The sequence below is a fragment of the Rhincodon typus genome, chromosome 32 (assembly GCF_021869965.1).
Source record: "Rhincodon typus isolate 14 chromosome 32, sRhiTyp1.1, whole genome shotgun sequence".
In the NCBI taxonomy this organism is placed as follows: Eukaryota; Metazoa; Chordata; class Chondrichthyes; order Orectolobiformes; family Rhincodontidae; genus Rhincodon; species Rhincodon typus.
The window spans coordinates 35231153-35246181 of NC_063363.1; the positions used below are offsets into that span (position 1 = coordinate 35231153).

General features: G+C 40.4%; 1 protein-coding gene across 8 annotated transcripts in view; it reads right to left on the bottom strand.

Moving 5' to 3' along the window:
- Positions 1–15029, bottom strand: part of LOC109917665 (rho GTPase-activating protein 32-like) — a 488544-nt gene that overhangs the window by 39382 nt on the left and 434133 nt on the right. For all 8 annotated transcript variants that reach the window (XM_048615489.1, XM_048615490.1, XM_048615491.1 and 5 more), the window contains one exon: positions 10545–10647. In XM_048615489.1, the coding sequence (XP_048471446.1) occupies positions 10545–10647 (103 nt within the window). The remainder of the gene's footprint in view (positions 1–10544; positions 10648–15029) is intronic.

A 15029-nucleotide genomic window follows, 5' to 3' on the forward strand; every position in this document is an offset into this window, starting at 1 on the left:
GCTCTTTTTCCCAATTGTATTAGTCTCAGACTGATCTCTTTCCTCACTATCCCCATGGGTCCCACTCCCCTAGTTTAAATCCTCCTGAGCAGCTCTAGCAAATCTCCCACCAGCATATTAGTCCCCTTCCAATTCAGGTGCAATCTGTCCTTCTTATACTCACTTCCACCCCAGAAGAGATTCCAATGATCCAAAAAATGTGAATCCTTCTCCCCTGAACTAGCTCCTCAGCCATGCATTCATTGCTCTATCCTCCTTTTCCTACGCTCACTAGCTCTTGGCACTGGAAGTAATCCAGATAATCCAGGACCTCTTTTTAAATTTCTGTGTAACTCCCTGTATTCTCTCCTCAGAATCTTGCCCTTATCTCTTCCTACGTTGTTAGTTCCAACGTATACAACGACCTCCCGCCTTTGAGAATATTCTACATCCTCTCTGAGATATCCTTGATCCTTACAGCAGGGAGACAAAACACCATTCTGATGTCTCGCTGTAAGCCGCTGAAGTGTCTGTCATTGCCTCTGACTAGAGTCCCCTATTACAATTGATCGTTTGGAATCTGGCGTCTCCTTGTTACATTAGAGTCAGTCTCGGTACCAGAAACCTGGCTGTCAGGGACATACTCGAGAATCCATCACTCCCTACATTTTCTAAAACAGCATGCTTGTTTGACATGGGGATAGCCGCCACAGGATATCCTGGATGGTCCTGGACCATCACCCATCTACCTGACTGTATCTTCAGTTTATCTTCCTTCCTGCAACTGCCATCCATCACAACCCCCACCCACTGTAAATTTCTAATTGCCTCGAACTGCTGCTCCAACTGAACCATGCAATCTGACAGGATTCGCGACCAAGCGTGCTTCCTGCAGACACAACCAATAAGGAAACTTTCCCTAATCTCCCAGACCTGACAGGAAGAGCACCTTAATCTACAGATCCAGAAAATAGCCCAGTGTTACTGCTCTAAAAACACTGCTCCAGGCTAACTTGGTACCCATGTTTTATACTTTTAAAGCTTGATCAAGAGACCGATCTCAATAAAAAACTTAAAAGTCAAAAAGAACTCACTCTATTGTAGATTTGCAAAAAAAACTAGCCACTTAGCTGCTGCTCTGCTGTGATCTCCCCACACAAAACTGACAAAAGTAGAAAATTAATTCTGACTTCAGATAGAAAGTAAAACAGACAGTGCAAAATTCATTTGAAAACACCCGCATGATAATGATTCATTAGATTAATAGGTAAGCATTATAGTAGCAACACTTAGTCACAAATATTCACTGATGAGAAAGTGTCCAATTCAGATATCAGGTTTTATGTGTAACTATACAGCTGGACTGCAAATGAAGCATCAATTAAGGCACCTGACTGAACAGTTCACACAAAAATCAACGATCTGAATGCTAGGTTCCCTACTCCGGGTCTATAAAGTTTATTTCAAGGTTACGGAGTCTGTTAAGTCTCATCAAATCTTTTAGAGGTTCCTAAACTGGGGGCATATAATGAGATTACCAGTTGATGTACAAGAAGAAATCTGAGTGTAAGGCCTGGATTTTCATGGAGTTGGGTCAAGTCAGGAGGCCTTTAGCAATGAAGAGACCAAAAGACATAGGAGCAGAAATTAGGCCATTCGGCCCTTCGAGTCTGCTCCACCATTCGATCATGGCTGATAAGTGCAGGTCCCAATTCTAGGATTTCCACCTCCATTCCCATGCGGCACAGGATAAGGATGCAGGTAGCTAGCCACATGCAGCCTTCTATCATTTCCAGTTTAATTCCAAAGATTGGCATTTCAAACCCTACCATCCCACAACTTTGATAGAACTGAGTCTATTCGGTTAGCAAACATGGTTCACCATATCTCAGAATGGATCAGAATGAATCATGTGATCCTCACTCCTGACTCAGGAACCAATAAAATCAGCCATTCAACATTCCCATTGAAATACATCGCTCCTCTTAGCTTCTCATAGAGCTATCAATCAATCACAGTCATCCATAGTGTCAATGACAAAATACGTTTATCCACTTTGTCTCTCGTAATATCGTGTAAATAAATGTACAGGCATTGAAAGAAAAAACATTTCTCATAGGTCAAATTATCACAACAAAGTAAGAGCATCAATCAAACAAAGCCATCACTTCTCTGCAGGCTGTGTTAATATTATTTGAAGACTGAGTCCAGTATCCATGCTTAAAGCTCAGCCAAGCACCCATAATTAGGTCATCCGAAAAAGATGTCTGTTCAGCCTTTGTTGATATTGTGGCTTGTCTAATTCCTCCTTAATTCACACAAACTATTCACTTCAGGCACATCCTCTCGAGGCAGTTCCGTTCTCACAAATCTTTGGGTGAACATTTTGTTTTGCAGTCCTACTTAGTGTCTATCACGATAGAGGATACAGAGAACATCCCAGCGTTGCCTGAAAATCAGGAGATTGAGGGAAGAGGAGAATTTGGTGAAATTATAATCACTATTGATAATCTTGGGCATGTCTCTAATAAGAAGGAGATGTTGGGTGTCTTGAACAACATTAAGGTAGGTAAGTCCCCTGGGCCTGATGGGATCTATCCCAGGACATTGAGGGTAGCAAAGGATGAGATTGCTGGGACATTGACAGATATTTGTCTCCTCTTCAGCCGCAGGCGAGGTCCCTGACGACTGGGGAATAGCCAATGCTGTTCATTTATTTGAGGAGGACAACAGGGATACTCCAGGAAATTAAAGTCCAGTGAGCCTTACATCAGTGGTAGTGAAATTACTGGAGAAGATTGTTAGAGACAGTATTTACTTGCATTTGGAAATAGAGTTATTCAGGACAGTTAGCATGGTTTTGTATGGGTCTTGTCACAAATTTGATTGAGTTTTTGGAGGAAGTCACAAAGATGACTGATGATAGTAGGGCAATGCATATTGTCTACATGGACTTTACTAAAGCATTTGACTAGATCCCTCATGGTAGGCTGGTCCATAAGAGTAAATCACATGGGGTCCAGTGAGTTGGTAAGTTAGATACAAAATTGGTCTTCTCTGACCGAGCCAATGGTAGTTGTTGAGGCATGCTTTTTTGACTGGAGGTCTGTGAGCAGTGGTGTTCCACAAGAATCGGTGCTGGAACCTCTGTTGTTTGTAATATGTATAAATGATATGGATGAAAATGTATATGGTCTGATTAGTCAGTTTGCAAATGTGATGAAAATTGGTGGAGTTGTGGATAGTGAGAAAGATTGTCAAAGGATACAGTAGGATATAGATCAATTGGAAAGTTGGGTAGAGAAATGGCAGAGAGAGTTTAATCTGGACAGGTATGAAATGACACATTTTGGGAAGTCAAATACAAGGGGAAAGTATACAGTAAATGGCAGGCCCCTTAGGAGCATTGATATACAGAGGGATCTTGGGGTCCAAGTCTATAGCTCTCTGAGAGTGGCAACACAAGTGGATAACATGGTAAAGAAGGCATACAGCACGCTTGCTTTCATTGGTCAGGAGACTCAGCATAAAAGTTGGCAAATCAGACTGTGGGTCACATTTAGGCCACATTTGGAGTATTGTATGCAGTCTGGTTGCCACACGGTAGGAAGAATGTGGAGACTTTGGAGATGGTGCAAAAGAGGTTTAACAGGATGTTGTTTGGATTGGAGTGTATTAACTATAGGGAGAGTTTGGACAAACTTGGATTCTGTTTGCCATTGTGTTGGAGGCTGAGGGGGTGAACTGACAGAAATATATAAAATTATGAGAGACATGGAAGAGGGGTGATAGTCAGCATCTTTTTCCCAGGGTGGAAATATAAAATACTAAGGTGCACACATTTAAGGTGCGGGGGAGAAAGTTTAAAGGAGATATGTGAGGCAAGTTTTTGTTTTTAGACAGAGCATGGTAGGTGCCTGGAACACGCTGTCAGGGCAGGTGACAGAACCAAATACGATAACATTTAGAGGCATTTAAACAGACGTATGAATGCGCAGGGAACAGAGGGATATGGACCATGTGCAGGCAGATGGAATTAATTAGAATGGCATCATGATTGGCACAGCCATGGCAGGCCGATGGGCCTGTTCCTGTGTTCTAATGAAGTGGTATGGAGCAAACTGATAGGAGTTGCAGGTTGATAAGTATTGAGTACCTGATGGACTTCATTCTAGGGTTCTAAAAAGGCTGATTAATGTGGTAGCAGTTAGAATCTTTCCAGAAACTATCAGACTGAAAAATAGCAAATACACCCTTCTATTCAAGAAGGGAGGGAAACAGACAACAGGAAACTAGAGGTTGAAACCTGTCATGGGGAAGGAGTTAGAATCAATCACTAAGGAGTTTATACTTGAGCAATTGGAAAAGTCAAGAATGCTAATGAAATATTATCCCCGCTACAAAAGGAACTGAAAATGAAAATGAAAATGAAATAAAGTGATTTGATTGAAGTCCATAGGATCCTGAATAATATTGACAAGTAGATGTGGCAAGGCTGCTCACTCTGGTGGTTGAGTTGAGGACTAGAGTACATTGTTTTAAAACAAAGTGTCACTCGTTTAAGGCAACAATGAAGGGAAAACAACTTTTATCCTTGAGTGTTGTATGACTGAGAAGGCAAAATCTAATAAATGGGTAATAAAATAAAATGTGCAAAAGTGTGAAACTATCCATTTGAGTAGAAGGAATAAAAAAAGCACGTTATCCAAATGGTCAGCGGTTGCAGAGCTCTGAAATGCAGAAGAGATGTGGACGTCCTCATACATGAATCACAGAAGGTTAGTATGCAGGTACAGCAGGTAATCAAGAAAGCTGACAGAATATTATGTTTCATTGATGGGGTTGGGGGGAGGCCACTTGAACGCAAGAGGAAGGAGTTCAGTTACACAAGGCATTGGTGAGATCACATCCGGAGTACTCTGTACAGAATTAGTCACCATACTTATGGAAAGATGTTAGTGCATTCAAATCGGTTCAGAGAAGATTTACTAGACTAATGCCTGGAATGCAGATTGCCTTATTGCGGAAAGGCTAGACATCTGGACTTTAGAACAGTCAAAGGTGACTGAATTGAAACACATAAGATCCTGAGGGGATTTGACTGGATGATGTAGAAAGGATGTTTCCTCATGTGGAAGAATCTAGAACTAGAGGTTACAATTTAAAAATAAGGGATCATCCATTTAAGATAGAGAGAAAATACATTATTTCCTCCAAGGGTTCGGAGTCTTTGGAATTCCCTTCCACAAAAGGCAGCAGATGCAGAATCTTTAAATATTTTAAAGGCAGAGTTGGAAAGACTTTTGATTACTAAGGGGAAGAAAGGTTTATTGGGAATATGCAAGAACGTAGAGTTAAGATTAAAACCAAACCTTACCGATTGGCACAGTAGGATCAAAGGGCCAAGAGACCAACTTGTTTCCTTGTTTGTAAGTTCATATGATTTTGGAGCTCTCTGCCTCAGCAGGCAGTGAAAGCAGGGCCACTGACTATCATTTAAGATGAAGCTACATAGATTCTTGTGAGGGAAGGGAATCAAAGGTTATCTGGGATAGATAGTAATGCAGAATTCAGAACATAAATAGATTAGTCATTTTCTTAATGAATGACAAAATAGACTGAAGGGCTGATGTCCTCCTGCTGGTATTAATTTGTGCGTTTGTACTATATTGATGGACTAACTTTGCATCCTTCTTCTCCATGAGGAAACATTCTCTATGTATCATTTTATCAAAACATTTCATGATCTTAAAAACACCTATTAGATCACCCTTTAGATTCTTCTTTCAGAAAAGGCCAGCCTGTCAATCCTCTCCAGAAATGTGTATCCACAAATTCCTGACATCATCTTCAAAAGTTTTCTCTGCACCCTTTTTAATGCTTTAATATACTTTAGAATAATATTGGGGCAGAATTGCACACAGTACTCTGAAGTATGATTGAACCAAGGTTGATCCAAAAGATGATCCTCAGCTTTAGGTAGCTGCCGTTCTGGTAGCTTCCACCACCTCCCTAATGGCACTGCCATTCAACAGAGGTGCTGGGCTTTGACAGGCTCAGAACCATCAATTAGAAGGATTTCTGCTCCCAGGGTCCTCGATCTTAGGGAAAAGCTAAGCCACTGGCCTATAGTGCCCGAATGGAACTAAAATGTGGAAGGCCTGCACAGGGCACACACTAGCATTCCAGTCGGCTGCTGAGATCTTCATTGCCTCCAAAGAATTTCGTTCTGCAACTACTCATAAGACAGGATACACTTTTTGAGTCAAAAACACCCTGTCATAACTCCATTTATTAGGTAATTAAACTTAGTGCCAGAATAAATACTCACTAATTTCTTCCCTGACTGAACCTTATAGAGAGGTTAACTGAAATGTCTTGTTGAGTTCAATACCTAAATATCTTAGATTCCAATTTCCTTAAAAAAAATCACAATGCTTGTTACTTTACCTGTCATTTAATTTTAACTTTCATCCCATAATTAATTGACCAAGCATTGATCATTACTAAATGATAAATTATAAAATTAGCATTAGATGGAGCTCTTGTGGCACAGGGGGGTAATGTCCTCACCTCTGAGCCAGAAAGCCTGAGTTCAAGTCCCACTTGCTCCAGATGTGTTTAACATTTCTGAATAGGCTGATCAGAAATATTTGAAAATATCTAAAATTAGCATTTGTGGCACAGTGGTAGCATCCCCACCTCTGAACTAGGAAGCCCAGGTTCAAGAAGCTCCACTGACATGTAATAACATCTCTCAATAGGTTGACAAGAAAATCATAAAATCCCTACAGTGCGGAAACAGCCCCTTCAGCTCAACAAGTCCACACTGACCCTCAGAGCATTCCACCCAGACCCATTCTCCTATCACCCACCGAACCTACACATCCCTGAGCACTACAGGCAACTTAGCATGGCCAATCCACCTAGCCTGCACATCTTTGGACTGTGGGAGGAAACCCACACAGACACGGGGAGTATGTGCAAACTCCACACAGAGGGTGGAATTAAACCCAGGTCCCTGGTGCTGCGAGGCAGCAGTGCTAACTACTGAGCCACCGTGTTGCCCACAATTTAAACTTAGCACAGCTTTTAGATTTGTACTAATTAATCCATCCATCTGGTCTTGCTTCACATTTGATTAACATTGATTAAATTAAAACCTAACCTCAAAACTCTCTGCATGCAATTCCTTTCCCTGTGACATCACGCTGTTTTCAAAAACTGAAATTCCTTTCTACCAACAGCTCCCACTCTTTTTAAACCTCACTGACTTTCAGGTCCTGGTCTGTTTAAATCTTACTGACTTTCAGCTTCCACACTTTTTAAATCTCACGGATTACTTGGTACCTGGTCTTTGTAAATTGATTAATCATTTTTTCATTTTAGTTTCCCCCAGCCTGTGCCTTCCCACTGTTGGTCATTACTGACTCCCAGCATCGCGGGGAAGGTGAAGTGATAAGTAGCACTTGAGAGTGTGAGGAATGATTTAAACAGCAACGCCTCATGGGCTTTATGCCTGCTAGAAACAGAGCTGAACAAATAATGGTAAAAAATTAGCTAACTCCTAAGCAAACAACCCAAAGTTATAGGCTGACAGATCCCAGTCAGACCATCAGCAGAGTCCCAACAGAGCCATTTCTGATGAATCAGTAGTTCAGGGTAACGGCTAATTCTGCTCCCCGAAAATCCGATTCTGTCACAACTCTCAATGATAGGCACTCTTGTTGCCACCACAGTAATAGGAAAATCTAAGACATGATTACTTATCCAATCTGTCTCATTGCACATTACTTGATCAAAAATAACCTGTGCCATAGTTAGCACTCGGACATAGTGGGGTAGCAGAAGTAGGGAATAAGGATTATGGGGAGTGGTGGTGTGAGAGAGAGAGACAGAAAGAGACGGGGGGTGGGGGAAGGCAGAGAGTGCAAGCGCAGGTGCATGGTGAACGGGGGAGGTGGGGGAGCAGGTGTGGAAGAGTGGGAAATCGGTGTGGGGAAGATCACAGATAGAGGTAGGGGCACAGACAGATGGGATCACCCACACAGCCACTGCTGACTTGCTTTTTAGTTAGCACGATCCTAGGCAGTTGCTTAATGATAGCTGCTAAATTACTCTCTTGTAACATCAACGTTCTGCTGTGGACCCCTGGAAAGACTCTCCACGTACCCCTGTAGATAGCATCTTCCAAAGCCCCAGTCTGAGTTGGTAACCAATGTTTTCCTCTCCGCAGATAACAATGACTCTCACTGTCTGCTCTCTTTTGAGAGCTCCGATTTTCTTCTGTAATGATGTGCACAAGTTTATCCAATACAGATGTTAGATTCTCTTATCTGCATTTATCTTATTTACCCTTTTTTTTTTAAGGACAGCCACATCAATTTGGCAGAAATGCAATGCAAAATACTATGAATGATGCAGTTATATATTCTAGATAAAAAGGTCTACAAATATTGCTCCATGTTTTCCTAAAATTTACAATATTTAGATTTGGAACCATATCATATAGTCAATCGTTTGACTCGTATGTATCAGTTTCAAGTCTGGTTCTCAATGAATCAGGAATAGGGATATCAATGTTTATCCTGCTGCTATCAGTAAAGCTACAGTTCATATGGCCCATGTAATGTCAAGCAACTTCAGGAAAAGAGCAATCTGTGGAACAAGTTGTCTTATTAATGAGAGAGGAGAAGAACAACACACAAAATCCAGGTAATTTTTTGGTTGACATTCAAATAATTAGAAATAGATTTTATTGTCATGTGCACTCAAGTAAAGGGATACAGGAGTACAGTGAAAAAAGTGTATAATGTTGCCATTCCCAGCGCCATCTTAGGATCAAAGGTACCTAGGTACAAAATCTTACGTACAAAGCAGAAAAATAAAGAAATAAGGTTAAAAGTTAAACATTGCAATCCTGCCTAAGTGCTTAGCTATGCTGGGCTCGCACCCCCACAAAGGTTCAATCTCCTCTGTGCTGGGCTCAATCTCCTCCGCGTTGGGCTATTTGTACATGGAGGCAAATTACATCATGTAGTAAATTGCACAGTAATTCTATTCTTATAAACACACCATAGCTGGCTTGGTTGCAAACATTAGGGTGCATACACACAGAGAAATATGAATTCTTAGTTTCTCCCTTCCTTAATCTTGAGATCATTGAAAATTCAGCTGCACAGAACTAAATTCACATCAAGTTGCGTTCACTCATCACATCGCTTGCTGGCCTGTATTCACACCTAGTCTAAAAAATGTCTGAAACTTAAAATTCTTAGCCTTGTGTGAAATATTCACAGTCTCACCTCTCTTTGTCTGTTACGCTCTTCAACCCCATTACCTCTCAGAACAATCTGCTTTCTTCTATCTCTGGCCTCTTGCTTATCTTCAACCTGCCATCAGCTGTCTGATACTTTCCAGTGAAGAATCTTGGGATGTTTTATTACATTGAAGGTACTTTTATAAAATGGAAACTACTACATTTGTTGTTGCTTCTTTGCATATACATGTGCAAACAGACAGCATCTAGTCTTCAGTAAGTGAGATTCAGATAAAAATGGCCCAGTCTCAAATTTATATTTTAGTGATATCCAATGAATAGGGAAATCAGTGAAGGGAAGCCCTGCTCTTGACTGCTTTCAAGACAATGGTTAAATCTAATAGAAGCACGAGGCAAAGACCTCAAGGAGAGATGGTAAAATTGGAACAGGTAATACTGGCAAGAAAAATAGACGTATTCTGCAATGATTCCAAGGAGGAGTGGAGAATGATAGGCAGTGTGGAACTGACCCACACAATGGAACAGAAAATTGAATAGAGGGGAAAATCATTTGTGTAATTCTTGCGGAGAGCCCATTCCAACATAAGCTGTTACCTAAACACCCAGATGCCCAATTGCACAGTTGCACAAGCATACTTACTTCTGTTTTAGAAGCTTAATATTACACCTCAGTCATTCTGCAGAAAACAGCTTTTCCAGATAAATGGCAATGAAAATATGGAACTCCTTCCCACATTAAAAAAAACTGTGGATAATAGGTTAATTGACATTTCAAGTGCAAGACAGCCTTGATTTAAGAGCTGTGGAATTAAAGTGGGAAAATTAAGTTAAGGTACAGGTCAGTCACACTTTATTGAATAGTGTATTCAGCTTTGGAGCTGAAAGGCCTGCTCCTGTATTACTATTTGACGGTCGTTGATTGATTCTCTTAATTTATGTGTTTGAAATTTTCATGTGTTAATTCTTCCTTGCTCACTTCATATTTAGTCTCCACAGACCCTCACAGCAAATAGGAAGATTGGACAGGAGCCCAGAAGATACCCCATCAATCTCCCTCACTTCTATGGGGAGTATTCATCTCCACTCAACAGCTGTACAGTGAAGTAGCTTGAGTTTACTGTAAAAAGTTGGAGGCCAGTACTTCAGCATTCTCTACCAATGCACCTAATTTCATTCAAAAATTACTTATGCCTTTAGTTGGCAGTTTTAAAAGACTTGCAGGAAGATGTTGGATGATGTCTGTTGCTATGGCAAACCTTTCATTCTCCTTCTGTTAAAAACTTACCGTAGTTTCTGAATATTAGATGCAATTCCTGAAAGTCGGTAGATGCCATCCACGACTCCATGCCTTTCAATGAACTCTGTGCAGCTTTTGAGCACCTGAGGGACTGAAGAGAAGGGGAGCCTCATCACAAACATGAGAAAAAGCACATTCCTACAAGCAAAAAATATCTACACACCATCAGGTAAGCAATTTATTATTATATCTTCTTCTAACAGATAAGCAGTGCTAATAAATTGTTAAATATAATTCTGTATAGATATCATGAATCTACCAGGAATTGTTTAAGCATTCTAAGAATGGAGCATGTACAGCTCTCAAGGAAATGCTGAGAGAACAAGTAGTTTTCTTTATTTTTAGCCCTGGAAGTACCTGACTGACTTTTTCCTAATCAACCCTCTGTCTCTAACTAATTTGATATCTCCCCTGAGCCACAGAGCAGCCTGTTTCAGAAACATGACTATTCTTTGTCTGCGTGGAGTTAACTGCACAAAGTAATTGTCATCAACCGCAGGCTCCCACAATCAAATTCAGGTCTTTTCACGAAACTGTCTGGATGTTCAGCGTGGGTCAATCGTCAACATAATTTATTCCAAGCTTAACAGTCAACAGTAAGTACAGAGACCCTGTCACACTGGCTTTCATGAGCAAGTTCCTGTATGGTGTTTCCAGGCAGAATCTTTGCTTATCTCATTGTACTATTCTCATTGAACGTTGACTAAATTGTTTACACCTTCAGCAATGTGACATACCCTATTTACACTTTGAGGGAGCAAAAATATATTTCTGTTCCACAAACTAAAGAATGTACTGGTTCTTTTTCAATGTTCCTTCGGTTTGAGTTAAATTAATTTAGTACCAAAGTACTGAAGATGCAAAACAAACCAGGTTTTCATAATAATGACAGATTGGAGCCTCTGAAAAATTCAGAAGCTCCAGGACATTGTCAGCAATGACAAACATGTTGTACCAGAGATTCTCCCTGGACTGCAGGAGTGCAAATGAAAGTAGAAGCCATTACAGAATCTTGCCAATTTTGGGATATCAAACTTATTACTACACTGGTGCAAACATGCACGACTGAACAGGTCAGTGCACTGAACAAAAGCATTGGTGTATAGGTTCTAAAGTAGCATGGATTCTCCAGGATAATGTTAGTAATGAGGACAACATACACTGCATCTATTATCTCCATTCATTTATTGCTGTATGTTCAGTTAGTAACTTTTAAAAATTATATGAAATAAAAAATGCAATCAGCTCACCAGGGACTAAAAATCATCTGGTTTTGAGACAGGAGAACATATGAAAGACTGAGGAGGTATGTATTGCCTTCAACTTTTCTTATATTTAAAAACACATTAATAGGTAAAATTTCCTCCGATATAGTGGGTACTTTCCCTCCCAATGTTCCCACTACCGCTCTATCACAAAATCTTACATTTCAAATCAGAAATGAGTATATTTAGAGATAACACAGTGTGGAGCTGGAGGAACACAGCAGGCCAGGCAGCATCAGAGGAACAAAAAAGCTGACGTTTCGGGTCAGGACCCTTCTGAGTATATTTAGATATCAGTGAGAGATGGATAAGGCAATGTAAACCTCCCAATGGATTCTCACTGTCTGACATTCTGATCCAACTCAGAATAGTAACATACTAATTTGCATGGCTCCCCAGTGATTCAGTAGGCAACGCGGTACTTAGTCATAAATATCACAAAATTTGCAAGTTCAATCCCTAATATGCTGACTTAAGGAAATAAGACTTGTATTCATATAACTCCTCTTAAGAATATACCAAAGCACAGGAAAAACAATCAACTTCTTTAAATATGCTGCAAAAATCATTTACATTTTATTATACAAGGTAAAAAAGGAGTTTTGCACATCCCACCAAAAGCATGGAGATGAATGATCAGTTAATTTGGTCTCTGGTTCAGGGAGAAATATTGGTGTGGCACTGAGAGAACTCCATGTTCTTATCTGCATTGAACTGCTACTCACTGAATTCATCAGCTGAGTTACCAGGGAACCATAAAGTATTTTTAACGGTCATTAATAGTATGCAGCGTGCTCAGTCTGTAATCGCAGGGTGCATGATTTTCATCACATAATCATTGTCATTCTGAAGACTCTGTTTCAGATAAAGACAGTGGATTTAAAACAGAAATGTCAGTTCCCACACCACATACAAAGTCTATTTAAATAAATCTGTTGGACTATGACCGTGCATTGTGAGACTTTTGACTTTATTTTAGTGTGACATCTTCTGTTATATGAAGCTGTTGAGAACCTCAGTACTCTAAAGGCACAAATATATTAACATCTAGTGCCATTCAATGTGTCATGTACTCCTTCCCTCGACCCATCTCTTGAACCATTACAAATTCTTTTGGAACTGGAACATAAACATTTTGTGGTTCAATCTCTCCTGCCTAGCAGCAGATCACAGACTTCTGCTTCTGCCCACACTCACTTGCTGAAAATCTATCATATTTCTGCCTTATGCCAATTCTGATGGAAGGTTGCAGGACTGAGATGTTAATATACCACAGATGCTGCCAGGCCAGTTGGGTATCCCAGGTTCTAAAAGGTACCATATGAATACAAATCCCTCTTAATCTTTAGCTTAATGGAACATGGAAAACTGCTGCTGGGCAGAAGCCCCAGAAACCTCTGAACTCAAGCTAATAATTGGCTCTTTAAAAGACAATGGATATTTTATGCTCTGATGTCAGCTCCAGACAATTTTACAGGTCCCTATTTGACAAAAAAAATGAGAAAATACTGGACATGCTCAGGTCAGGCAGCATTTTTTGAATAATATGGCCTTGACTGCTGATCTAAAGCAAATAGACCTTTATATTGGCCAGAGCATTGCTGTTATACCTTATCTGAAAGTCTTCTAGATGTTACATATTGTAATTACCCAATAAGTGCAAAGAGACTTATTTGATTAACAAATGCCAATACTTTAACATGAAAGTGACCAGCCATATAATTGAAGTTTAGCCTTGTAGTCCTTCGTTTTTGGAGTTTTCACGCTCTGATGGTGTGCAGAACAGATTCTACGAGGGTCGTATCTTAAACAATTTCTCCTAGAGTTTATCACATGTGTAAATGAAAAGAGTTACAAGTATTTTAGGCCTTGATTTTGAAACAGTGAAAATGTGTTTCTTTGACTTCCCATATCTTCTTTTGCCTCAGTGCACTTCTGTATTCTATTTGTAATTGAATCTATTTGTTTAACTTGCACACTTGGGCTTGATGGTCAGCTGTTCAATCCAGATAAATAATGAGGTGATGGACTTGGGCAGGACAAACAAGGTTAGGGAATACATGATGAATGGTAGGTCCCTGGGAAGCACAGAGGATCAGAAGGATTTTGGTGTGCCTATCTACCAGTCCCTTAAGGTGTCAGAACAGGCAGATAAAGTGGTTAAGAAGGCATATGGGTACTTGCCTTTATTAGCCAAGACATTGAGTTTAAGAGCAGGGCAGTTATGTGGGATCTATAACAAAACATTAGTTAGGCCACAGCTAGAGTATTGTGTGCAGTTTTGGAATCAACCTTATACAAGGGAGGTGACAACACCGATTGCAGTTCAGAGGAGATTTACCAGGATGTTGAAAAATTTCTGTTACAAACAGAGGCTAGATGGACTGTGGTTGTTTTCCTTGGAGCAGAGGAGACTGATTGAGACATGATTGAGGTGCAGAAAGTTATGAGGGACATAGATAGGGTAGACAAGCAGGAACCTTTCCCCTTGGTGGAGGGATCAAGGACTGGGGGCATAGATTTAAGGTTAAGGGGCAGGAAGTTTCCAGGGAATGGAAGGATAACATTTTTCGCTCAGAGGGTAGTGGGAACCTGGAACTCTCAGCTTGAAAGAGTGGTAGAGAGAGAAACCCTCAACTTGTGAGAAATGTTTAACTGTCACTTGCAAAAAGCATGGCATACAAGGCTATGGGCCAAACACTAAGAACTCGGATTAGAGTAGTTAGGTGGCTGTTTTTGACAGGTGCAGACTTGAAGAGGCAAAAGGCCTTTTCAGTGCTGTAGATCTCAACGATTCTATGTTCTTCAATTATGCCCGCAATGTCATTTTGGATGCTGAAGATCACACAGGATGCCCAATCGTGATGTTTGAAAGAATAAAGAATTGCTCATTCTGTGAGAGCTCTCTGTGATTGCTTTCACTCCAGTCCCTGCTCATCGTTTTGGAATAGATAAAGCCTGTTTCCATATTTTCCTTGGTTACTTCAAAATACAAAACGTTTTATTTTGCTGGGTTGCACCAAACTCCAAACATAACAGGCTAGTTCATGCTAAATTGAAAACATGTTGGTGTAGGCATGAGAGGTCGAATGGGCTTTTTCTGTGCCTTAACAATTCTGTGAATCTCTTTTGCAAACTAAGGAGGATGGAAAATAACTTCAGTCTAGATTCCCATTCCTGATATGATTAGATGGGGACAACGTCAGGT